The sequence below is a fragment of the Clavispora lusitaniae genome (assembly GCF_014636115.1).
Source record: "Clavispora lusitaniae strain FDAARGOS_655 chromosome Unknown tig00000078_pilon, whole genome shotgun sequence".
Taxonomy (NCBI): domain Eukaryota; kingdom Fungi; phylum Ascomycota; class Pichiomycetes; order Serinales; family Metschnikowiaceae; genus Clavispora; species Clavispora lusitaniae.
In genome coordinates this window covers 220,641-246,569 of record NW_027093977.1, presented here as the reverse complement: position 1 = coordinate 246,569, position 25,929 = coordinate 220,641, and the positions used below count along the sequence as shown (strand labels likewise).

At 43.8% G+C, this 25,929-nt stretch overlaps 9 protein-coding genes across 9 annotated transcripts; 4 read left to right on the top strand and 5 right to left on the bottom strand. All coding sequences in view use genetic code 12, as the record gives it.

Annotated features, from left to right (window-relative positions):
* Nucleotides 1-242: 242 nt before the first annotated feature.
* Nucleotides 243-5,714, top strand: BNR1 (Bnr1p; the record flags this gene model as incomplete). The annotated part of the gene is made up of 1 exon (XM_002616705.2): nt 243-5,714. One exon carries the CDS (start codon nt 243-245, stop codon nt 5,712-5,714), a length of 5,472 nt encoding a protein of 1,823 aa, XP_002616751.2.
* A 407-nt stretch (nt 5,715-6,121) lies between these two features.
* Nucleotides 6,122-9,100, top strand: MIS12 (Mis12p; the record flags this gene model as incomplete). The annotated part of the gene is made up of 1 exon (XM_002616706.2): nt 6,122-9,100. One exon carries the CDS (start codon nt 6,122-6,124, stop codon nt 9,098-9,100), a length of 2,979 nt encoding a protein of 992 aa, XP_002616752.2.
* A 109-nt stretch (nt 9,101-9,209) lies between these two features.
* On the bottom strand, nt 9,210-9,887 carry FOB63_002255 (uncharacterized protein; the record flags this gene model as incomplete). Its single annotated transcript, XM_002616707.2, has 1 exon — nt 9,210-9,887. One exon carries the CDS (start codon nt 9,885-9,887, stop codon nt 9,210-9,212), a length of 678 nt encoding a protein of 225 aa, XP_002616753.1.
* A 176-nt stretch (nt 9,888-10,063) lies between these two features.
* Nucleotides 10,064-12,967, bottom strand: EPL1 (Epl1p; the record flags this gene model as incomplete). The annotated part of the gene is made up of 1 exon (XM_002616708.2): nt 10,064-12,967. One exon carries the CDS (start codon nt 12,965-12,967, stop codon nt 10,064-10,066), a length of 2,904 nt encoding a protein of 967 aa, XP_002616754.1.
* A 1,591-nt stretch (nt 12,968-14,558) lies between these two features.
* On the top strand, nt 14,559-17,126 carry FOB63_002253 (uncharacterized protein; the record flags this gene model as incomplete). The annotated part of the gene is made up of 1 exon (XM_002616709.2): nt 14,559-17,126. One exon carries the CDS (start codon nt 14,559-14,561, stop codon nt 17,124-17,126), a length of 2,568 nt encoding a protein of 855 aa, XP_002616755.2.
* Nucleotides 17,127-17,339: 213 nt separating this feature from the next.
* MKC1 (mitogen-activated serine/threonine-protein kinase) lies at nt 17,340-18,989 on the bottom strand (the record flags this gene model as incomplete). The annotated part of the gene is made up of 1 exon (XM_002616711.2): nt 17,340-18,989. The coding sequence occupies one exon, from the start codon at nt 18,987-18,989 to the stop codon at nt 17,340-17,342; it is 1,650 nt and encodes a 549-aa protein (XP_002616757.2).
* Nucleotides 18,990-20,426: 1,437 nt separating this feature from the next.
* On the bottom strand, nt 20,427-21,560 carry FOB63_002251 (uncharacterized protein; the record flags this gene model as incomplete). Its single annotated transcript, XM_002616712.2, has 1 exon — nt 20,427-21,560. The coding sequence occupies one exon, from the start codon at nt 21,558-21,560 to the stop codon at nt 20,427-20,429; it is 1,134 nt and encodes a 377-aa protein (XP_002616758.2).
* Nucleotides 21,561-22,262: 702 nt separating this feature from the next.
* On the top strand, nt 22,263-23,996 carry REP1 (Rep1p; the record flags this gene model as incomplete). Its single annotated transcript, XM_002616713.2, has 1 exon — nt 22,263-23,996. The coding sequence occupies one exon, from the start codon at nt 22,263-22,265 to the stop codon at nt 23,994-23,996; it is 1,734 nt and encodes a 577-aa protein (XP_002616759.2).
* A 1,005-nt stretch (nt 23,997-25,001) lies between these two features.
* On the bottom strand, nt 25,002-25,865 carry FOB63_002249 (Class II Aldolase and Adducin N-terminal domain family protein; the record flags this gene model as incomplete). The annotated part of the gene is made up of 1 exon (XM_002616714.2): nt 25,002-25,865. One exon carries the CDS (start codon nt 25,863-25,865, stop codon nt 25,002-25,004), a length of 864 nt encoding a protein of 287 aa, XP_002616760.1.
* Nucleotides 25,866-25,929: the final 64 nt, after the last annotated feature.

Sequence of the window (25,929 nt, the reverse complement as noted above, 5' to 3'; positions counted from 1 at the left end):
GCAATGCAAACATTGTAGGTACTCCTTCCTGGACGTATTCTCTAATATTGCACGAGGGAAGGCACCATTGTGAACAACCTTACGATCTCTTTGGCCAATTAGGCATATTACCACTTTAGAACTAGTTAATCTAAAGCTTACCACAACTTTAGTTGTCCCGTTGTCTGTAAGGGAGGACGATTTTTCCGCAATTATTTTTGCGTACGTTTGAGTAGTATGCTGATTGGCCAGAGGTAATTGGAATGATTAGACTGGACTGTATCGTGGTTTATTTTCCAAATGCGAATCGTCAGATGTATCGGCACATTCATTGTCACAAGCATATAGTCATAACTCCACGCATTTATGTCAAATCAGCCTTTCAGAAGAAAAGAAAGCCCTTTCTTTTTTCTTATGACTTTTGTAATTGTGCTCGTAGTTTATCATCTGGTTTTGTCTCAGAGTCTCACCTACGTCTCTTTCGTACCTTTCGCGTCTTTACAATTTCCTTGCACCTCTCGCTTCTACTTCTATTCTGCAGAGTAGCGCCGCGCGAATCGATCTACTCTTTTAACCTCCACAAAACCAGTCCCATGGCCGAAGACTCGGGAGAACCATCTTCACCCCGTCACAAAGCCTTTTTCAAGCCGTTTAGACGCCTAGGTCGCTCGTCGCTGCGCTTTAATTTGGCAGAATCCCCGGATCTTCCTCCCACAGAAGAGTTTCAGGCCATCGGCTATGAATCAGTGTCTCACTCAAATGAGCCGACTACTGTCCACCGTCTTCCCAGATCAGAACATACCGAACGAATAGAGCGAGCCGAAAGATTTGATCGCTTCGATCTGGTTTTTCAGCTTTCCCCAGTGCATCACGAGTCGTCAAATCGGCCGTTCCAGGATTCTTCGCATCGTTCTTCATGGGGATCCGACGAACGCCAGCCCACAATGGCTCTGCTGGATCGGCTTCAGAATATGCTTTACTCACCACTGGCAAATAGCAGTGCTGCTAGCTTCGCTTCCTTAGATCCCAAGCGGCCCGATCCGCATTCCTCCGTCTCTGTCGGAGAAATGGGCCCACCAACACCTCAATTTGCTGGCGTAAACAAGCCAAAGAAAATTTCAGCAAGTGCTACTCTCCAATCTTTTAATATGGTGACTTCCCAAATCAACTTGATGCCGCGGCCGGAGATTGTAGACGCTCTTTTCGAGCGTCTCTTGTCATCGCGAGTGTTCCCGGAGCAAGCGTTTCTGAATATATCTACCAAGAGAAAATGGGAACTTCTTCTTAGCGAAAATGAAACGAATCTGGAGTATGATCTACGTTCTTTGGTGAAGGTGGAGACAACATTGACGTCGCCTATGCAACGTTCGAAGTCTTTGTCGAAACCATTGCATGAGGAGAGTAAACTTCAAAAGCAGAAGTCACTTTCACTACCACGTCGTTCCTCGTCCTTGGCTCTCTCTGCAGACTCGGAACCAGCTTCGGCACAACTCAAGAAACCTCGCATCAAAGAGGGCTCGCCATCGTGGTTTGTGGCGAAAATCGTCGCTGACAAATTGTCATCTAAAAATTACCGCAAGTTGGCGAAAAAACTTGAAAATAAGAAACCTTGGATAGAAGAATTTTGCACTGCTCAAGGAGAGGCTGCACTTTCGGTGGTTTTGCAACGCATAAATACAAAGAGTATCAAATCCAATGATGATATTGAGAAGGAACAGCTGATTTGCCAGTGTCTCAAATACTGTTTGGCATTAGAACATGATCCTCTAGAAGAGTTGGTTTCTGCTGATATTCATGAAACTTCTTCTATGAAGTCAGGCACACTGTATTCAATCATGACTAGAGTGCACCTCATCAATGCAATGATGAACTCACTTTTATCTCCCAGCTCAGTGACGAGGTTAGTGGTGACCGAAATACTTGTCTACTTGACTCATTATGACAATTTTAATTACCTTCCTCATATTTTGGATGGATTCAAATCTGTACAAGACAGCGCTGGAGATTTCGTTAAGTTTCAACCATGGCTTAATACATTTGAGACGGCGGTTGATCAGCATCTTATAAGTGGAACTGCCTACAGGTCTGGGAATGATACCACCTTCAAGAATTACATCTGGACCACTCTAGTACTCATAAATATGATGATCCATAAGTGCGAGTCATTGAAGGATAGGATGTCCATGAGGAGAGATTTTGCCGATTCTCGTTTGCCAAACATACTAGACAAAGTACGCATGATTGATGACGATCTGATCAACCTCCAAGCAGATGAGTATGAAGACAGGGCAGACGAAGACTACTCAGAACTCCTCCAAGATAACCATCTTATACAAACTGGTCAGGATATTGATTTTGACACATTGGAAAACGTGTTCGCTCAATTAAAGGATACATTTGCTGATGATGCTGATCAGGATTCACTGTTTGACCTGGTTCTGGGATCAGATCGTTTAAAATCTATCTTGCAAAAGATAAAGCGCATTGGCATAGAGACTGATCCACCAGTAGCTAAAAAATTGTTAGCGTTAGTTGATGCGGTGTTAATTCACATCATGAATGAGTCCTCTGTGGTAAGTTATGATTCCCAGACAGTCCTTAATATCACGGTTCAACGGTTGATGGACAGCATGGAAACTAATGAAACTGCCAGAAGGGCAGTGATGGAAACAATTGCATTAAAAAATGTGATTAAGAACTTAGAAGCCGAAAAACAAGAATTGGAGAATGAAGTCGGTAGTGGGGCCAAGGAGACAATTGATCAGCTCAAAAGTCAAATCTGTAACGACGCAGACATGATCAAAATGCAAACCAAACAGATAGAAGTTTTGCAGTTTCAAAAGAAGAAACTTGAAGACGAACTATTACGAATAAAAAAAGCAAACCACACAAATGGTGCTAGCGTATATACCCCCACGTCAGCGTTCCTGAACCCACCCGCAATCGCTGTCTCTTCAAACAATCGCAGTTTTGTTGTCGACGAGCTTGAAGTCAAACTCTTGTCACAAAAGAACAACAAGGGTGCCATCAAAAAGTCAAAGGCGTTGAGTAATCTCACAGTCGATGCCTTTGGGTCTCCCAAACTTGAGCAGGACTCAAGTCAGGCATTCCTGAATGTATATCAAACTGGTGCAGCTAGGAGGACGCTTGAAGATAATGAAAATAAAAGTGCTTCCAAGATTCCTCCAAATACTCAAAACGAAAACCCACCGCCTGTTGCGCCTCCATTACCACCTATGTTTTCCACAGAATCCAGGTCATCGTCGACTGTTCCGACACCACCACCACCACCACCACCACCGTTACCTCCGCTATTGACTAGCTTTAAGCTGCCAGCACCCCCTCCACCACCACCACCGCCTTTGCCTCCGCTATTAAGCACCAAGGCGAGTATTCCAGGTCCACCACTTCCTCCTCCTTTGCCCGGATTCTTCAGCAATGAATCTTCATCACAATTTCCACCACCTCCGCCACCTCTCCCAAGTGGCTTACTATCAGCGTCACAATCATCGATTGTATCTCAAGCGGAAAGACCCTTTTCAAGAACTGCTTCTCAACAATCTGGCTTGGAAAACTCAGCATTGGACCAACAAATGGATAGTGAAAAAGAGAATGAAACATTCCAATCATCGCAAGAGAAATTAATTCAACCAAAAGTGCGGCCCAAGGCTAAGCTCAAACAAATGCACTGGAACAAAATTGACGACATCGACAAAACGTTCTGGGGTGGAATATCCCATTATGAGGTTTCTGATAAGCTTTATCAAAAGGGAGTGCTTGTAGAAGTTGAAAAAGCTTTTGCCGCTAAGAATAATACGATTAAAACGAGGGCTTCCAGAAAACCGGCAGGTACGAAATCAAAACCAGCCAAAATTACGCTTCTTCCAAGAGATCTCGCACAACAGTTTGGCATCAACCTACACATGTTCAACAATATGAGTGTCGAAGAATTGATTGGGAAGATTGTTCGTTGTGATGCAGAAATTCTTGAAAACATTAGTGTTCTAGAGTTCTTTAACAGCGACGCTCTCAACGAATTCCCTGACTCACTTGTTAGAAATTTCAGTAAATATGCCATTGATTACTCTAGACCCGATGTGAAACCTGAAAAAAGTGAAGAAGAATTAGAACGGTCAGATAGAATATTCCTAGCAATTTTTAATATGCGAAGCTATTGGAAGTCAAGATCCAGAGCATTGTTGTTGATGCAGACGAATAAGAAGGACTACCTTGATTTGGTTAAAAAACTTGACTTGATAGATGATGCCACGAAATGCATTCGATCAAGTGACAGTTTAAAACAGGTTATGGGGATTATCCGATCAGTGGGTAACTTCATGAACGATTCGTCCAAACAAGCAATGGGGTTCCGTCTTGATACCCTTCAACGGTTAAAGTTCATGAAGGATGACTCGAACTCCATGAATTTCTTGCACTATGTTGAGAAAATTGTGAGGAACAACTTCTCTGAGTACGGACTGTTTGTGGATGAGCTTGCTGTACTCAATCATATGCACAACATTCTGATTGAACAGATTGAGGCAGATTGCTCTGAATTTGTCAGGAACGTTTCGAATGCCATTACGTCTATTGAGAAAGGAAATTTGAGTAACAATGAGCAGTTCCATCCTGATGATAATATTTTGCAAGTCGTTAAATCGCCGCTTACGTCAGCAAAAACAAGAAGCAACAATTTGCAATCCCATATAAAACGAACAGTCGAAGAATTCAACATGCTAATGGAATATTTTGGAGAGAAAACAGATGAGTCGGCAAGCAGGAGTCTGTTTTTTGAAAAGTTTTCCACATTTGTCAATGAGTACAAAAAAGTTCACGCAGAAAATGTCCAGAAAGAAGAAGAGGAAAGAGCATATCAGGCCAAGAAATTGATCATTGAACGCAAGGAAATTGCACGAAAAGAAAGGAATGAAAATGCCAGTCGCCGGCGTGCTAATAAGAATAAGGAAAGGCAGAACCCATGTGAGCAAGATCTGAAGCGATTAGGTAATCAAGAGAAGAGAATCGATCAAGAATGTCAGCAGGTACTCGAAGAAGAGGACGATAAGGAAGAGGAATATTTGGAGGAAGATGTCGAATCAGAAGGAAGGGCTGCTATAGATGATTTACTTTGGCAGCTCAAATCTAGTCCCTTTAAAGGAAATAACGGAGCTGGAAAGGGAAGGAAGGCTAGGGATAGAAGACGTTACTCTCTTCATCGATATTCAAGCATCGAGAATGGCACATCTGAGTTGCCGCTTAATGATTACGAGAGTGTGAATCTTTTGAAGAGGCGCATGACTACGAGAAGAAAGAATGGAGAAGGTGGTGGAAGAACCGATATGGATCATGTCATGCTACGAGCGCAACTTATGCTTAGTGACTTAAGAAAAGAAGAGAAGGAAAAACGAGAAGGAAGAAGAGATGAAGAAGCTAATGAGAAAGGAGAAGGAAATGCAAAAAAGGAGAATGAACTGACGCGCAAGGAATCTTATAGAAAGAATGATCTTGAAGAAGCTGAAGAAGGAGCTGAAGAAGGAGCTGAAGAAGGAGCTGAAGAAGAAGCTAAAGACGAAGCTAAAGACGAAGCTAAAGAAGAAGCTAAAGAAGAAGCTAAAGAAGAAGCTAAAGACGAAGCTAAAGACGAAGCTAAAGAAGAAGCTAAAGAAGAAGCTAAAGACGAAGCTAAAGGCGAAGCTGAAGACGAAGCTAAAGAAGAGGGAGACAGAATGGGGTAACAGAATATTAGGATTTTATTAATGGGACTAAGGTGAGCATTTGACTCTGCTTAACTGATAGGGGTCCGAGTCAAAAATTCCGAGTCAAACCTGCACCGCAGTACAATCAAACGGCTTCATCGAAGAAACCGGAGTCATCGTAAATATTATCAGCTATCTGCGAAGTGCAGCTTTCAACAGAAGGCGTATTTCATCTACAATAGGTCTACAAAATACTCTTCAAGTAGTAAGCGGCAACTGTGGGACTGTCGGGAGAAAATATCATAGGGCGTGTGCCCTACAAAGCGATGACTCATAGGAAAAAGCCAGCAAAGCACCTCATCGGTCGCCTGCACACAAATTGTAGGCCAATTTTTCAGTTTCTTTATCTGGTGGAGCTGATACTACAGACTACGACCATATCTAGCATGTTAGCCAGAAGTACTAGGATATGGCAGATGGCCAGCATGAGGAGGCTCCATGCGAGTTCGCTTGCGATGGAAGCCGTTATTGTTTCGGGCACAAAATTAGCTCGCACAATTAAGCTGCAAGTGGCCCAAAAGGTGATTGAACTCAATCGTGAAAGCGGTCTCACTGACTTACCTATCGCCAACAACGAAGTTTCCTTCGAGCAGCTCCGCTTCAAGCCCCAGTTGACCATCATCCAGGTGGGCGACCGCCCGGATTCTTCGGCATACGTTCGTTCTAAGCTTAAAGCGGCCCGTTCGGCTAACATTGAATCGCGCTTGTTGAAGTTCGGGTCGGACATGTCTGAAGAGGCGTTACTCGAGGAGGTGGACCGTCTCAACAAAGACCCCAAAGTGCACGGTCTTTTGATCCAGCTCCCGTTGCCTAAACACATTGACGAGACACGTGTGACAAATGCTGTGGCTACAGAAAAGGATGTGGACGGCTTTGACCGTTACAATGCTGGTGAGCTTTCGAAGCGTGGTGGCCAGCCCATGTTTAAACCATGTACACCAAACGGTATCCTCGAATTGATCCGCAACACAGGCATTGAGATGCGCGGCCGTCACGCCGTTGTCATTGGACGTTCGGACATTGTTGGTACACCCGTCGCAGCCATGTTGCGGAATGCTGATTGTACTGTCACCATCTGCCATCGCTACACTAAGGATTTGCCCAAGTACATCGCGGACGCTGATATTGTCGTTGCTGCTGTGGGAATTCCTGAATTCATTCGTGGCGAGTGGTTGAAAGAGGGCGCGGTTGTGATCGATGTGGGCATCAATTACAAGGAGGATGCCTCAGCAAAGAATGGCCGTAAGCTTGTGGGTGATGTTGACTATGAATCAGCCGTGCACAAGGCATCGTACATTACACCTGTTCCTGGTGGAGTTGGCCCCATGACTGTGGCCATGCTCTGTTCCAACGTGTACGACGCCGCAGTGGCTCTGCAAAAACGCGCCCACTCGCACGAATTCAAGCCATTGCCTCTCACGCCTCAGCGCCCCGTTCCTCTGGATATTGCCATTTCGCGCGCGCAGGCGCCAAAGAAAATCTCGCGCGTGGCGCAGGAACTTGGTCTTTTGGAGCGCGAGCTCGAGCCTTATGGTCACTTCAAGGCCAAAGTAGACCCTAAACGCGTGCAAGAGCGCCTTGCTGAAGATGCCGAGGGTGATGTGTCCCAGCGTGGCCACTATGTTTTGGTTGCAGGCATCACGCCTACCCCATTGGGAGAAGGTAAGTCTACCACTACTATCGGTTTGACCCAGGCTCTTGGTGCCCATTTGGGCCACAACTCCATTGCCAACGTTCGTCAACCGTCTATGGGCCCAACTTTTGGCGTGAAGGGAGGTGCGGCCGGTGGTGGTTATGCCCAAGTTATTCCTATGGATGAATTCAATATGCATTTGACCGGAGACATTCACGCCATTTCTGCTGCTCAGAACTTATTATGTGCTGCAGTTGACACACGTATGTTCCATGAACACACATCCAAAACAATCAAGGGTTTCTACAAACGGTTGGTTCCATCTAAGAACGGCGTTCGCCAATTCACTCGCCAAATGACTGCACGCTTGCGTCGCTTGGGTATTGATAAGTCTGACCCAGACAGTCTTACTGACGAAGAAATTGAGCGTTTTGCCAAACTCGACATCGATCCCGATTCGGTGACCATCAAGCGTGTTGTTGATTGCAACGATCGCTTTGTTCGTGAAATCACCATTGGCCAGGGCAAGAATGAGGCTAGCAAGTATCCACCTCGTCAGACCGGATTTGACATTACTGTTGCATCTGAAATCATGGCTATTTTGGCTTTGTCAACCTCACTCTCAGACTTGCGTGAGCGCGTCGGACGCATTGTGGTTGGAACGCAGCGTCATACTGGTGCTGCCATCACCGCCGAAGACATTGGCTGCGCTGGCGCCATTACTGCGTTATTGAAAGATGCCGTGAAACCAACTTTGATGCAAACTTTGGAAGGTACGCCAGTTTTTGTTCATGCTGGTCCATTTGCTAATATTTCTATTGGCGCATCGTCGGTCATTGCCGATCGTTTGGCGTTGCAGTTGACATCACCAGCTAACCCTACTAACAACGGTCGCAAGGGTTTCGTTGTGACTGAGGCTGGGTTTGATTTCACCATGGGTGGTGAGCGTTTCTTTAACATCAAGTGTCGTGCCCTGGGTGTCTCCCCAGATGCTGTTGTGCTTGTGGCCACTTCACGTGCCCTCAAGTTGCACGGTGGTGCACCTGATGTTAAACCAGGACAGGAATTGCCAAGTGAGTACACCTCCGAGAATTTGGACTATTTACGTCGTGGATGTGCCAACTTGGCCAAGCAAATTGCCAACATTAAGCAGTACAACGTACCTGTTGTGGTCGCAATCAATGAGTTTGAGACCGATACGAAGGCTGAACTTCGCTTGATCGAAGAAGAGGCTCTTGCTGCAGGCGCTGATTATGCTGTTCCATCGAATCACTGGGCACAAGGTGGTAGCGGAGCCTTGCGTTTGGCAGAAGCTGTTACTCAGGCTGTTGCCAGAGAAGAAGACGATGAGCCAGTGAAGCAAACGTTTTTGTACTCGGTGGAGGAGTCTGTCGAGGCCAAGTTATTGGCCATTGCACAGAAAATGTACGGTGCAGCCGCCATTGAATTGTCGCCTTTGGCCAAGGAACAGATTGCCACTTACACACAACAGGGATTTGACAAGTTGCCCATTTGCATTGCAAAGACCCAGTACTCATTGTCGCACGATCCAGCGTTGAAGGGTGTTCCAACTGGTTTCACTGTGCCTATTCGTGAGGTTCGTTGCAGTGCTGGTGCAGGGTACTTGTATGCGTTGGCGGCAGAAATCATGACGATTCCGGGATTGCCTACCCACGCTGGATACATGAATGTGGAGGTGAATGACGATGGTGAGATAGAAGGCTTGTTTTAATGGGCAGTATAGATATAGATATAGATGTCAAAAATGACTGCTAGGTTGTAGATAGTCTACTGTTACTACGTCTTTCAAAGTTCGGAAGAGCAATTCGTGGTCAGATTATTCACCATTTCACTGAGTCGATATGTGTCTCGCCCTCAGAAAAACCGTACGACTTTCCAAAAGTGTCCTTCTGGTCCAACACCTCCAATATAACGTGTGCTACATCGTCTCTCTTCACCAGACCCACTTCGTCACCCAGAGACAAGAGACGGATTTTACCCGTGCCTGCACCATCCGCCAAAGCACTAGGTTGTAAGATTGTAAAGTCCAATTTCAGCTTGAACTCGTTCCTCAAAATTCTGTCCGCGTAATACTTTGCCAAGTAGTAGTTTTCAAGACCTATCTTACGACCCTGCTTGCTGATGAAGGCACGATCATCGGCAAAAATCGCACTCACCAAAACCAATCGACGGACTCCAGCTTCAACAGCGCCCTCAAATATTTTCACCACACCATCCAAATCCACACGAAGCAAGTCCTTACCACCAGATCCAGCTGTAACGATGACTGCATCATGTCCCTTTATTTGGTCATGTAACTCTCCAACCAGAGTATCGGCCAAATCAGCAAAATCGATGCCGACTCGCTCCGAATTTCCTGTCAATTGGGTAATGTGTTCAGCTTGGACTTTATTCCGAACAATAGCTGTTGCCTGGAGGCCCAGACGAGCCACAATGTGCTTCATGAGCAATTGACCAACCTTTCCATGCGAACCATATACAATTACTTTTGAAGTCATGATTCTTTTCTTCGTCCCAACTAGTAGTGTGGGGAACGGATACTTTTATATGATGCCACTGGTTAGGAGCGCGCACAGCACCCTTCATCTACAATTCTTGAATAGTCTCATGACTTATGCTATTGTCACACTATGGTACAACCTTCTCCTCATCTAGAGGCACAAGGGGTTCTTACTTACTTGGAGTTGTTGGAGCCCTCTTGCCCTACGAGCTTAGGTCCTGCATGAGGCGGCAAAGAAGACCCTCCGCCGCCTTGTTTCCTGGCAAAGTAAGTCGCATTCTGCTGTTGTGGCAGAGGTTGCAGTGCTGGCAGAAGCTGCAGTGATCGTTGCAGCTGGTCCAGGGATTGATTTTGATTTTGTTGTTGGTGTTGTGGTTGTTGGTGGTGTTGTTGGTGCTGTTGTTGTTGTTGCTGTTGTCTAAGGTGCTGCATGGCTTGAAGTTGCTGAGGCGTATAGTTTGCTAGAGCACGGTTAACTGCAGGTGAATACTTGTTAGGAGCCTGAGCACCAAACCCACCAGGACCCGTTTTGCGATAAGCGTTACCGACGCTATCTCCAGAGACCACGCCTGGCACATGGCCATTTTGCAGAGGTTGTTCATGCGAAGATTGCAGGTTCCTGTTAAGTTGCTGCTGTTGTTGCAATGCTCTTACTCTAGCTTGTTGAATAAGAACTTGACGTTGGTGTGCGCTCTCACGTAGTAAATCATAAGATTTGGACAAAAGCATAGACCCAAACCGAATTGACTGCGTCTCATCGCTGATACAATTGAGCTTCGAAGGGTCCAAACTAAATGGATTACGGACTCCTTTGTCGTAGTCTGGATAGTCATCATCGAATCGCCAGCGTGAATCTAAGCGTTTTATCACATCAGCTTTACAATGATACGCATCCGGAACCACAGAGCTACCAGAAGAATCCGCGTCTTCCATCTGAACATCTTCTGAGCCACAGTTCTCTTCATCGTCAGGCAAGTTCAACCACTCGTCGATAGCATCATTAGGTCGCCGATTCAATCCCCTGCGGTCGATGAAAATCCGGTTTGCTCTCCCTGCTCGCTTTCTCAACCGGAAAATTGGTCCAGAGATTTCACTCCTAGAGTTCAGTTCTGCAACACCTTGCTTCCCAAAGCCATTGCTATAAGTACTGAAATTATTATTTTCAATATTTGCAAGCAACTGTGCAATGTACCCAGAAGTATTCGTGTGGTTACTTAAGTGTTCACTGAGAAGTGTTTGTAAATGCGGAAATGGTTTGGAAGGAACGAGCTCTCCATTAGAACCTCTGAAAGTCTTCATACCAGGCAACGGCTTCTTTGCCTCTTCCAACAACTTCTTCAACTGCTCACTAATTACATTAGTAGTGTTAATCTGATGGAAGTTGCTGGCGGCAATAGACGAGTAGGGGATATGAGAAAGTTCCAAATGCTTATTGTCCTTGTTGGTAGAAATGTTAAAAAAAGGCTGGTAAGGATCATACGTGATATTAACATATCCTTTGTCATGCTCTTTCCGTTTACGCAATTTCTCCAAAACCGCCCGTTTAATGGCCTCATTCTTTTCTTTAAGCACTAATGAGACAGTAACCAAATCCATATCCGGAATTTTTGAAGGTGGTAGTTTAACATACGGTTGAGTGGAGGAAGCCTCCGGTTGAAGCAGGCTATTCTGAGACTTATCCTTATTGGATGCATGCAAAGATTCAGAATGCTTCTTTCTCTCCTTCCGTGTTTTGGTATACTCAACCTCCACATCATCATCTTCCTCAGGCTCCACTTTAACAACCTTCTTCCTCTTATGTGGATAAAATAGATAGTCATCTCCTTTTATACCCACAGCCCGTTTCACATTCTTTGTTTCACAACGAAGTTTGAATATTTGGTAATCTGTCTCCCATGTTTCGAGTTTTAATATTTCTCTCTTGCTAACACTGAGGACAAGTTCTCTTGCTTGTTTTAAAGATTTTTGCAATAGTCTTATCCTTTCAGCACCCAAATTATCAGCCCTTCTTGTTTTTCTTGCTTGACGGAATTCCCGACGACGGAAACAAATGTATGGATCATTATCATTATCTTTCTCATTAGCATTTGGATCTTCAAACTTTAGTGTTGGTGAAATGGCTTTACCTTTGCGTTCAATTTTTCTGGACTTCCAATGATCATAAATGGGTTGCCCAAAAAGTTGTATCAATTTAGGAATTGAGCGCGTGCTAGATGTCGACAGTTGATCTTTATCAAATGTGGTGACAAAGGGCAGAAAATTGAGTTCCTTCGATAAGTTCTCCTTCAAAGTCGTAGTTGATATATACTTCAAAGTTGATGCAGTTGACAAATGAGAATAATCGCTATTTGTGGTAGAATTCCATTCTTCCAAAATGTAGTTGGAAAGCTCTTTGAAAGATAAGATATTTGAAGGATCCATAGATAAAAATGGTTGTTTTTCTTCTATAGTCTTTTCAAACCTGTCACATATAGTCTCAAATTCGAGTTCCGTACACTGTCTTGTGTCATTAGAGTCAGCGTCTTCAGGCTTTCTTTTTGTATCGCTTGCCTTTAAAGGTTTTGGATACTGCTTTAGAAGGACATTATTAAAAAACTCTTCATCCGCTTCATCCATATTGTACTCCACTCCCAAAGTGTCTTCCACAGTTGCACTGAACTTGATGTAGGATTCAGGCTCAAGAAAGACTTGGTCGTTATAGTATTTCGGAGCATCTTCCCATATTTTAGACGCATCTGGAGTAGGGATATAAACGGAGCTATCCTTCGTATCTTTCGATTCTTCCTTGATCGAACCCAACAAGACGCGTTGAGCCGCATTGATTACCTGCTGTAAATGCACTTCGTCTTCTTCATTCTTATCAACACCTGTTTCAATTGCATGTAGGTCACGTGGTTGCAGAGACGCATTAGCATTCAAGTGATGTAGCTGAGAGGGCTCGAGTTCTGAGTCTGCACCTGAAACTTCCTTCTGGTTGTATATGGGTAAAGAAACTTTGACCGAGATTTTCCTTTGACGAAACCTTGCGCCTGCGCTCGCCTTACCATTAGCCGCATTGTTTGAAGGTAGGATGGCCATAGCTTATGCTTGGCGCACCACAAGGAAAGGCGAAGTTAAAACCTCAAGCTAACGGCAAGTGCACCCACAGCCGAATATACCCAAATATGGATTGATTAACCAACAATGGCTATAGGTTGAATCCCGCTTCAAACTATGGGCTTAACTATGGGGTGTTTGGGTGTGTGCGCGCGGAAAGTGTGGGCAAAAAATGTCGTCCACCCTTTGAACAGCAAACACGGAAAACAAAACGCTCTCAATAGATACGCCTAAACCAACGGGTTAACAAGAATCTTTGTCTTGCTGAGGGTTGTTATAATGGATATATGTATCGTGGAACCCTATTGGAGACGTCAAAAAGTGGAAAGTTACCCGGTTGTGGGGTCGAACGGATAACTGTGATTTGTCTTATTGTAGGGGCAAATCAAGGAGGTGCGGGAAAATTTTTCTGGCGTCATAGGAGACAGGACCGACATTTTTCCTTCACAAATGCGACATGCACATGATCAATCACGTGCAAATACACAGACATACTAACTCAGCTGCTCATCAACTATTGGTGGACAGAAATGTCAATATAGTTGACAGAGCTTCGATGGGTAAAAGGCAAGTTGAGAAAGGGTATGACTGATACTGCGTGTTCAGTTAAAAAGATAATGAAACAGTTACTTATGAATATCCCAATAGGCGACCAAATGTTTTTGGAGAAAAGTCTTAATAATTCAGGATAACTGCTTTGCTCATGATTCCATAATCGTAGGCATAAGCTAAAAGATGCCTTGTATTATCGAGATGCCACCGAGACATGTTAGTATTTCTCCTCCTGTCTGCCCATGAGATTCAGCCTTACTAGAAACCGAGGGTTGAGAAATGCTAAATGTCACTTATGCCGTTCATAGTAGGCCAAGATATATCACACTAGTCTTTTCATGTTTTTCCGGGACTATTTTTTGGCAAGTTCATAATAAGGAGAAAACAAATTGAGGAACAGGATTTCTGAATCTCGATCCTAAAGCATCTTGCGCTGCCACAAACTATCTGCAGAACCAACCAATTTTCATACAGATTCTCCACTAGCCCAAGAAAGAACCACGCTTTACCGAAGTTCCCTTTCATTAAAGCAACAGGTTAGTTGACCATGAGCACTTGATAAGAAATACTTTTATTAAGATCAGATAGCATCAACCCAATCGTACTTGCGTGCCCTCTCCGTGTAGAGATTACGGCCAAATTGAAAAAACAGCACTGTTGCTGTTCTCTTCTTCTAATTCCTCTACTATTTGTAAGAAAATTGATCTTGAAAAACCAGCTAACACTCTTATCCATAATCTAAAAAATTGCTGTCGTTTGTGCCCCGCATCCTGCACAATTCTCGCTAATATTCATTTGGAGATCTCGCACTCACCTTATCACTCTTTGACACAAGGTATCAGATACAGACCTACCAGAAAGAATAAAGACATCAAACTTTGGAGAAACCGAGAGCTCGAATAGCAAAGGAATAAAATTTGTCTTGTCCCCTCTTCTATTGATTCTTTCCTTTTTCTATCTCTCCACCGTGTCGGATACTTCCAACTCGTGACATTTTCGGTACCTTTTCTACTGCGTTCCCATGACCCTGTCTCAAATTGGAGCCAAACACCTCCCGCCGGTGTCTTTCTTTCTCAACTCCGTATGTCCCGGAAATGACTTTCTCGACGATAATATCCATTTCAGCTTGAGCCATGTACAAGACAAGATCGCCGAAGTCAGCAAACTAAAGTGGCCCTTAACTGGTTCTCAAAGTATAGCCCATGCTCTACTCGACCCAACATACTTAAATGTGGCAAGGCCACCTTTTAAGAGTCCACGGCATAAAAATTTGGAATCAACTACCTATGTGTCTTTGCCTTTGCATGTAACACATGCTTTTGCCCAGGTTGTTCAACAAGAAGGCGAAGCAAAGCAAGACGGCGGATTACATATCGGGGCAAATGTCAATCCTCTCACTCATGACCCATTCAAGTTGGTGGGAATGAACCCAGGATGCATATCTGCCATGATAGTTTTGAGACCAGAAGCCAAAAGTCCTATGCTCAACATGGAAACACGTAGCCCTTTCAACAAGATGGCAAATGGAATTAATCGTTTCTTGCGTATGGGGCTCAGTGAAAGTGGGGATAGTAGTCAGGACCATTATATGTCGATTTTAGACAGTTTGACGCACACTAGCACACCATCAGAGAACGGATCCACGCGAATCAGGAAGACTCATCCCATATTTGCGCAATTGCTGGACTATGATCCCAAAACGTATGTGTCTCAATTGAGGTCTTTTGCAATCACCAAGCTTTTGGTATCCGCGAATGTTAATGTGGTCAATGTCTTTGCTTTGGACGAGAATTACAATTACGCAGGAACTTCAGAAATACTTTCGGAGACTGCAATTTTTCCCTTAACAGATCTTCTGGCTGAACCTGTCCAAGGTAAGCAACCTCCTGTGACGTCTAAATGTAAGCCATATCAAAAGGTTATCGAGAAGCCTTTATTGAGACTTCACTTACAAGAGGGAATCATTGTTACAAGTCTTTTGACGCTCTCAGACAATCCAGCTGTGATTCTTGGCTTAAATACTGGTGAGGTTGTCATCATAAACCTATACACATTGAAATTTCGCTATTTCCCAAGTTTAACCGTGCCGTCTATGACAGATCACAGGGTGCAAGAGTCGAGCAATTATGCCGTCACAGCGCTTTCCACTTTCGCTCATCCCAACCATGAGCTTTTGGTTGTCGTTGGGTATGCTACAGGTGAAGTAATCATTTTAGACCCATCACTTCCTGATCCATCTCTGCAGTATACAAAGAATGTCGTGGGGAAAGACAAGTTCTTAACTTTCTTCAAGCTTTTCGATCTCAGCCCATTTCAGCAGAAAGATGTTTTAGATCTGTCTCCAGATTATTTGATAGGACACTTTAAATTGAGCCACAAGGCCATCACGTCCATTACTGGTACAATGCCAAAACAAGCCTCGAATATCAACCCAAACAAACCCATGGTTCTCGCAATTGCAGCAGATGATGGACTAGTGCGCTTCATTGATCTAATAAGCACCCACGACAAGAATTACGGTGATCCTTCTAATTTCTATCATTCACTGATTGTATGCGACATAGTATCGTCTTATTTTCAGGATGGAATACGGTGCATTGAGTTTTCACCCGACTATCGTTATTTCTGTCTCTGTGGCAAAGGTGATATCATTGAAGTCTTCCGAATGACATACTACAATATCAATGGACTTCTTTTGAGAAATGCGAATGGTGCTTCCTCTCATAGAGGTGGCCGCTCTAGAAGTGGCACGGTGAACAGCACCGGATCAGGAAATCATAGGGCTCCATCTATTTTTTCAAACTCTACCTTTTCAGTCAATATGGAAACGGCAAAAACAGAACACCTGGAAACGGTATTTCCACCCTCCATAAAAGATATTGATATTGTGAGCAGATTAAAAGGTCACACAAACACCGTTGATTTTGTGAGTTTCGTACATAATGAGGATTTATTCCATTCCGACGAGGGACAATCTACAGGCACCTATAAACTTATTTCTTGTGGAAATGATGGGAAAATCATCATATGGGATTTTGACAGCAAAGCGTTTCCGCGCATCAAGAAACCTCACGTATCTTCCACAAGGGTTCGTACCTCGATCCATCCGGAGAATTCACATTCACCAATATCAAAAACATTATCTCCCCCAGCCATCGCAAAAACACACAACCGTGGCCCATCTTGGTCACTTTCCAATGAAGAAGGTGGCTTGAATGGATCTTTTAGTGCTTTGGGTATAAGTAATCTTCTTAATCCAAGTCTGCCACCACCAGCACTTCAAGTCGAAAACTCAGAAGACCAGAGAAAAATTGCTTTTTCACTTTATCGTTCTCTTCACGACGTTCGTTTGAAAAAACATTACGCTAAACTGGCTCTCAACAAGGATAAGAATAAAAAATTCACCACTATCATTCACTCTATTGTCAACGATAAAGAACTTCCCTCCATTCAAGTTCCGTTGCTAACAATAGATATGTCATGTTTGGTCAAGGATGGTAGACTCCAAGGTTTTCATATCAATCCACACAACTTTTGGGTATTCACTAGAAGTGGTGACATTTTTAGATATACGCTTGAGAATAAATAACTAGGGCAGTGTATGAAAACTATTTATGACGCAAGTATTTTTGCTTTTGTAGAAGTCCTTTGAAACGACCCCCTACCCCCCCAAAGAAAAAAAAGGCTTCAATATGGAATGGATCCAAAACGAGCCTGACAATGCAGCTCCAATCTCCTACGATTGACCACGCAAGAACATTTGAGTAGAAATAAAGAATGCAATTCTCTAAGGCATCGAAACTTAGGCATTGAAAGATGGAGCGCCGTCCATTCCAAACCCCAATTCTTCTTCCAAGCGAAAGAGCTCGGGGTTGTCGGCCTTTTGGCCCATGAATGCAAACTCATCCAACTCCTGAGGTTTCGGCATTTGCTCGTAATACAGAATATCGTGTTCATTTTGCAATTGTTCAGGGTTTGTCAACACGCCTGTGTTGTTCACACCCGCAGCATACCCAGGAGGGGGCATCATACCCGGAAACTCTTCAAATGTCTGTGGCAGACTGATATTGTCCGATGGAAGGCGATGTTGCTGTTGAGGCTGCTGAGAAGGATGTTGTTGGTGAACCTGTTGAATTTGCTGCTGATGATGTTGTTGCAGGGCATGTTGTTGGTGTTGGTGTTGATGTTGCTGATGTTGTTGATGTTGTTGCTGATGTTGTTGCTGATGTTGTTGTTGCTGCTGCTGCTGATGTTGTTGCTGTTGCTGTTGCTGTTGCTGTTGCTGTTGTTGTCGTTGTTGTTGCTGCTGTTGCTGCATATGAAGTTCATGCTGCTGTTCTTGGATGGGTTTCCGAACAAATTTACGGAAGTTCTGCACCTCTTCCACAATCAACTGCTTCATGTAGTCCATATCATCGACAGTTTCGAAGGTAGTAAAATCAAACTTAACTGTGCACTCAGGTTCGTCCTGCGGATCATGCCATATGGCCAAATATGGATGATTAAGAGCCTCATTAACTGTAATTCGCTGGAAAGGGTCTAAGGTGAGCATTTTATCCAACAAATCAAGCGCAAGAGGATTTGCGCCTGGGAAAAGCTCCAGATACGGTACACGTCGCATGATAGGCAACAGCCGCACATAGTTTTGGGCACGCACAGAGCCAATTTTGGTCAACGTGGCCTCTTTTGGAGTACCTAAAATCATCAAGATTTGGTTGAGTTGGTCCACATAATCTTTTCCTCGGAACAATGGTTTGCCTCCAAGGAGTTCACCTAAGATACACCCAACAGACCAAATGTCTATAGCCTTTGTGTAATTAGAAAAAGAAAGCATGATTTCGGGAGCACGGTACCATCGAGTAGCCACGTATTCGGTCATGAAACCCGCATTTTGCTCAACGTCTTCAGAAAAGCCACGGGCCAAGCCAAAATCGCAGATTTTCAATTCACAATCCGCATTGACCAACAAGTTACCGGGTTTCAAATCACGATGAAGCACATCCGCACTGTGGATGTACTTCAACCCGCATAGGATCTGATACACAAACAGCTGATAATGTGAGTCAGTCAAAGGCTGACCCAGACGGATGATTTGATGCATGTCGCATTCCATAAGTTCTTCGTACAAGTAAACCTCATTGAAATCACCAGTGACTGGGTCCGGAACAATATCCAAGTCGTAGAGACAAGTAATATTTTTATGTCCACGGAAGAACTGCAAGAGCTTCAACTCACGGAGCAGTCGCTTGCACAAGATCTTTTTGGAAAAGATGTTCGTGATTTTTTTGATGGCCACAAAGTTTTCCTGGCCGTCAGACATACCATCATCATACTTTGCTGAACAAACGATTCCATACGCTCCATGTCCCAATTCCTTCACGATTTTGAAGCGCTTGTCGATGATAAAATCCTGGTTGAACACCTTATTAACCGATTTCCCATTATAAGCCATGATTGTAGGTCAGAGAAACAGATAGGGAACAAAAATGGATAAAACCGATTGACTGAGGAGCAGAAAAGCAAAAGTTGAGGATGAGTTCAAGAACAACTGATGACGAGCTAAAAGCGTTGAAAAGTGGTGTGTGTGCAGCCCTCAAATATGGGGAACTGATCCTTCAAACTAGGCACGAAGCACAAAAAAAAAAAAAAAGTGCACAGATTCTTCGGTGCACAGCCAGGAAAACTTGTTGAGCGGAAAAAATAAGAGACAATAAAAGTAAGCGTATAGACTCTTCTTTAAAGTGCAAGATGCAGAGAAGTAAGTAGTACAATGAAACAATATGGGCCTGTACCACTGATTCTTATATCTTTGGCCACGAAGCCAAAAGTTGTCGACGTCATTAGATTAACCCTGGGTGTAAAGTCAAAGTGTAATTGCAGAGCTGCAGGCGGCTATTTTAAGCAACGCCCTCCGGCACACAGTGCCGCTCAACTGCGTGGGATCGTATTTATAGAACGTGCCCATACTACAGTTGACGCTAGAAAACGCCGTGCGTCTATCATCTCTAAAAACGATGTCTTGACATGTTTACTTGACCAGCAACATGTTGACAAGTGTCTTTGGTTAGATTTGTGAGTGTCCAAATTTAGAGTAAATCTTTGTGTGTGTTGCACTTTGTCTTATCTTGTAAAGTATTTTTTTTTCCTTCGTTTTGTTCTCGCTCTTCCTACCGGTGAAACAATGGCGAGGATTGGGTGCATAACGTGCGGGACTCGTCAATAGCCGAAGTCTCTTCAAGTCAGGGTGGATACGAGAATCTTTATTCATTTTAACACGCTTTGCCGTATATTATGCTTTCAATGCAACATTACTCTCTAGACCCTTCATTTTTCAGACTACCGTTCTCTACTAATATGCGTTGTTTCTCATGTTCTGGAATCATTACAGACAATCCCTAATATTTTCCTCTCTTTTTTCTTTTGAATATTTTCCTCTATTTTTCAAATTATTTATTTGCCATTTGATTTGAATCGAGTCTCAAAATCTGCCTTCGCCCTTATAGAAAAGTTCTTAAGGTAGAAAAATCTTCCATACAATATATACCAATCTCTATGAAAACCATTAAAGAGTCCTCTCGCTTTCTTTCCGTCCTCGGTATATAGGTCTCACTGAAAAGCCGCATGGACTAACTTTTTTTTTTTTTAGAAAAACCTATTCCCCAATCAAGTATCAGGAAGTATGAACAAAAAGATTGTCATTGAATGTAAAAGGCATAATGTCGTATAGCCTTTTTTTGACGACTCAGCAATCGCTTCCTTCATATTTTCTTACGTCGAAGTCTCCTGTGGGTAGCATAAATCAGAATTCTTGCTTTCGAACGCTGTGATTTATGAACAGTGGCCCTCAGAGCAAAAATATTCTAAATTCTAATTTTAATGCAAGTACTGTTCATTGCAAATGTTTACTTAGAATTGCTAATCCTCCTTCGACATCAGACGTCGAATTTCCAAAGCCTACACGGATCCACCCCGGATACCCGAAAACCTCACCGGGAACCACCAAAACCTTCAGGGTTACGGCAAGAGTTTGAGCGAGTTCCATAGTAGTTTCATAATTGTTCAAACGCAAGAAACAAGTTGATCCTCCCCTTGGTTCTATCCACAGCACCTTATCATTGTTATGTTTGACAAAGTTTCTTATCATGGAAAGATTTTTCTCACAAATGTTGTGATTCCTGAGAAGGAGTTTATCTGCATTTTGCAAAGCTAATAATGCACATGCATCATCTAAAACCAGCACAGAGATTGTGTTATAATCTCTTTTTTCATAAAAGGCGTTCAATGCCAGTTTGTTCCGAGTTACAAGCCAGCCTAAGCGTAACCCAGCTAGTGAGAATGCCTTGGACATGGATCCTGAAACAATAACACCATCCTCTGCAAGTGTTACTGCGGAAGAAGCTGGACTACCAGTATGGAAAAGGGGTCGATAAACTTCATCAGAATACAAGGTGACACAGTGCCTCTGACAGATTGCTATAATTGCTTGCAAAGTCGAATCATCCCATACGTAACCTGTAGGATTGTTTGGATTGTTGATGACCAACATTTTTGTCTTATTCTGGGATATTGTACTTTCGAGCCACTTTAAATCTGGCAAATATCCAGTAGAAGGCTCAACAATAAGTTTGTCGACGATAGCACCAAACATAGCTGGAACGGAAGACAACTGCTGGTATGTAGGGTCAACAACAATGATATGATCCCCTGGATTAACCATAGCATAAAATGCCAAAAAGTTAGCACCGATTGCACCGTTTGTGATGATAACGTGTTCTCTGGTAATACTAGAATCGCCATACAATTGTGCAATTTTGTCTCTCAATTCAGGAGAGCCACGAATATGGCCATATGTGAGCTTTGAAGCTAGCAAATTGGAAACAAAGTTATCTTTCTCGGCTGGCAGCACATTCTGAAGAAGATCATTTATGGAGATTGATTCCACACATGTTTCCCCCAAGTTATATGTGATGTCCGATTCGTATTTGTCCATAAACTGCTCAACGGCAAACGGCTCTTGCTTCATGGTCGATAAAAATGAACTCTCCACTCGAAAAGTTTTACGAACCGAGCAGTAGTCAAGAATGCTAATGGGTGTGCTTACGCACAGATGGAGTAGATAAGGAAGTGCTGCATGGAAGTATGAACTAAACTTTATTAGCCAAATAGAAAAGAACGGAACATTGAGAAAGTATCTGCGATACGAAAAAAAACAAAAAACCTATATGTAAATTGGTGAGCGAAATTACGTCTCTTCTCCTTTGGTTTGGACTTGAATAAACAAGTTCACACAATTTTAGACCCAAGATTTGTTGACCTGCGGAGAAGTTAAATCGCGCGGGAGGACCAAGACGTTCATGTAAGCGTTGGTGTTTCTCCAGATCTTCAAAACCGGAACTCGTCGCTCTTGGGTGAATTTAGTTATTTGTTTTTCCAGTGTCGCTAAGAACGGCTAACTCTTTTATAGAACTACGGGAACAATAAGCTGAGAATCCACACTGACGTCGAATAAGCAGTCCCATTAACTCAGAATCACCTATACATCTAATCGCATCTTGATTTTGAACAATAGGGCCGTTCTATCACGCTACAAACTGTTTTGGCAAGAAATATCTTTCATCATTTGTTTTCACTCGTCCCACTGACGAAGGACACCATACATTACCATTCTATCTCCCACTGCAACTAATCGATTCATCCGACTCTATCATCGTCGGCACTTCTTCACATGAGCAATAAGGAACCTATGGACGATCTTGCGTCCCTCTTCCTAAATAATCCTCTCCAGCCTGTGGGTGATGAGCCAAATTCGGAGGACTTCTCCTTTGGGGGACGATCTGGGGTTCCAACCCCAACGCTGATGGGAATGCTGAATGTTTTAAACGAATACTCACAATTACCTGGCTGGCCATCTGAGCCCGGATTTCCGTATGGCCCAAGTGGCTATGGTAACTTCAATGGACCCCCCATGGGCCAACCTCGACCTTTTGATCAAGGTTTGGGTCACACGCTGCACTATGCCGAGTTTATCGCACCCGAGGCAAATCTATTCCAGCGTCCAATGTATCCTGTCTCAGCATTTTCACCGCCTATGGCACAGCTTGATACAGTTTGGCATCAGACTGACCGTGGTTTCAAGAGAGACGGCATGAAAGAGAATTCGAAAGACGAAAAAGAAAGTGCAAAAGACTTTCTCAACGAGGGCACTAAGCAAAGTGTGGTGGAAGGCACGAAGGAGGGGAGCCGCGCCCGGAAGAAGCGCGATCGTCCTAAAGAAGCCCGTCGGATAGCTGCTGCCGCTGCTGCTGCATCAATTGATTATCTGTCCGAAGCAGTGTTACGGCTTCTCGATTTGAAGCCTGATTTGGATATCAAACAAACAAATGCTCCAGTGCTATCAGGATATCTTCAAGGTAGGCTCTTTACCAACGATCAGGACAATTGGAACTACCTCACTGTTCTGGAAGGCGCCCCGGACACTGGGCGTCAGTACGAGCCCCAGATGGTGGCGTGTTATCGGCGCAATTATATCACCATTCACCTTCGGGTGGCGGCGAAAGTGGGGCGGTATCGTCTCGAAGTATCTGCGTGCACTGTAGGAAACGAGCTGCGACCAGTCCAGTTTCTCATTGCTAGCAGCAAAGGTGACTCAATGCGCACAGGAGTCGCCGAAGAAAGCATCAGCGGTAGCCATGTTTTTTCGAGCGACGGCAATGAGCGTCTTTTCGTGGTTAAAAAGTTTCAATTCAAGAGTGCCACGGCCAACAACACGAATCTCAATTTTCAAACCTACTACCGTATGCGCGTGCAATTGTATGGAGAAGACCCAACAGGGCCTCCTTTGGCGTCTGTATCAAGTTGTCCAATCATTGTGCGTGGTCGGAATCCACTGTTCTACGAAGACCGCTGTGACATTTTAGTGGGAACACGCATGCTGACAGCAAGGCGACTGCGCGAACTGGAGGATCCTTTGGAGGAAGTACCTGAGCACAATCAAGCGAAGAATCCAGGGGAGGAGTCAGGAGAAAATGGTATAAGGAACGTTGCTGATCCCGTCAAGAATGAAAAATTCGAAGAAAAAATTGGCGAAAAAGACTCAGGAGCCCCTGTTGCTATTGTTGATACAAAAAATTTCAACGAAAAGGAATTCAGCAACACAAACGGAGGAATAATCGACGAAAGTAATAGTCCCAAAATCGGCAGCCCAGAGGGCAACCAGAATTCTGATAGTAGCCCAGCAAGCGAAAGCGATTCTGAACCACCACAATCAGGTACAGTTGGCGAGGCACTTTCAGGAAAACTGGGCCGCTACCACTACTTCCCGATCCTGAATGTCTACTACATGCCTCCAATAAATGTGGTATACTTTCCACATGGGGCCCACCAGGCGCAATCAGACCGGACACTCGCGCCGCAACTGGTGGATCTGGAGCGCCGACTGTCTCGAGTATATTTCCGTTGAGACAATAGTTATACTCTCTTTGTAAATGTTACAATGTGGTGGGCGGAATGTAATAATAATTTATTGATAGATATAAATGCATATTTATAAAAAGAATAATATAAAAGGTTTAAGCTTCGTGGTCCTTCATGTCGGTCCATGGCGGGAATGTCGAACATGCCAAAAGTGACAAAAAACAATACTTAAACTATTAACATTTGCTCTATTCGATTTTATTTTCTAAGAGGATTGGAGAGAACTGACTTTGTTTTTACTTGATCGATGATTTTGCAATACAAGCATAACCCGTACGTGCTAATAGTAATTTTAATAGGCGGGTGCGCAATACTTGGCCTTCTCTGTTGTACGGGTTGAATAACTAAACGAATAGACACACTTTCTGTTGATATCGGCTGGTTGTATCAAGTTTATTTAGCGTCTAATGTGCTTGAATTAATCCCTTTGCGTTTAAAGTTTGAAACTGAAGCATGTTTGTCAGAAAATATGCTAGACAAATTTGACTTTAACTTGGTGAGGACGATGTATTGTGACATAAATTTAATTGAGACATAAATTTACCCAGGATCTAGCCACTTTACTTGGTCTTTTCGCACGAAAAAGGAAGGGTCCATTTTATCCTACAAGTTCCGCTTTGTACCTCTTTAGATATCTGCAAGGAGGTTTAATTTGTGCAGGGATGCACGGCGGAACGTTTTATCGGCATACCGAATACGGCAACCCGAAATCTGACGGAAACGAGCTGATCGACTTCCCTGAAAAGGAAATCCGAAGTAAATTGAGCAACAGACTTGATCTAAGGGTAAAATGTGATTACTCTCAGCGCAATTGCTTGTCGTGCGTTCCGATAGGAACACATGGATGTCTTATCTGAAGTGGCCAAGAAAAATATGTTCTAGCTGTTCTTGTCTTGACTTGATGTGCTACAGATTTCAGAAAGTTAGTTCCATGGATAAAGGAGTAAGAATAAGCTGGTGTACTTGAACTATTCATGACTAATCGGTCAGCCTAAGTTGCTAGAAACTCACTCTTGTCCAATCTCACTTGATAATTAAACTCTGGCTGGAACGAACCATACATTGTTTCACTATCATTAGTCACAAAGGCTGAATATGCTGCAACATCATCAGAAATGTATTTCTTTTCAATTCCGCTTGCAGCTGCAGCATCGGCCATAAGCTGGGCATGGCAACTATTTTCCATTAATGTAAACATGTACGCAGCCTCATCGACCGTCTTTCCCATAGTAAGGAGCCCGTGATTTTGCAAAATGACATTGCGTGTACCTTTGGCAGCCTCTGCAATTTCAAGTCCCTCCTCTCCTTCAATGGCCACTCCTCCAAAATTGGTGTATACTGCCTGGTTATTGTAGAAAATGCACGCATCTTGGTTCAACATTTCCAATGGCCGCCCAAACGTAGAGAACGAACGGCCATGGATGGAATGTGTGTGACACGCAGCATTTATATCTGGGCGAGCTTTAAGTAGAGCCAGATGAATGGAGTATCCCGCCGCATTGATTGGGGCTTGGTTACCATCAGGCAAAATGGAGCCGTCTGCACCAACATGAACCAAATCTGATGGCATGATCATGGCAAAATGAACACCCAATGGATTGATGAAGAACGTCTGAGGGTCCACTGGATCTCGCACAGAAATATGACCCGCTTCGCCTTCACAGTAGCCCATTCGAGCGAAGACACGGAATGCCCCTGCAGCATGTTCTAATACCCATTTGCGTTCGGCAAGGGGATCATCAAAAGAAGGTATAAGATGCGGGTGTTCTCCACCTTTGGCAATGTTGTGGGCCCCTCTGGTGCCAAAGTCGTACTTCTTAGAAGTTTGGGACTCTTCAGTCAAGGATGGGGACATTGTTGGGGAAGATATATCACTAGATGTCAGTTGAAGAAACAATCTAAGAATATACAATCAGTGA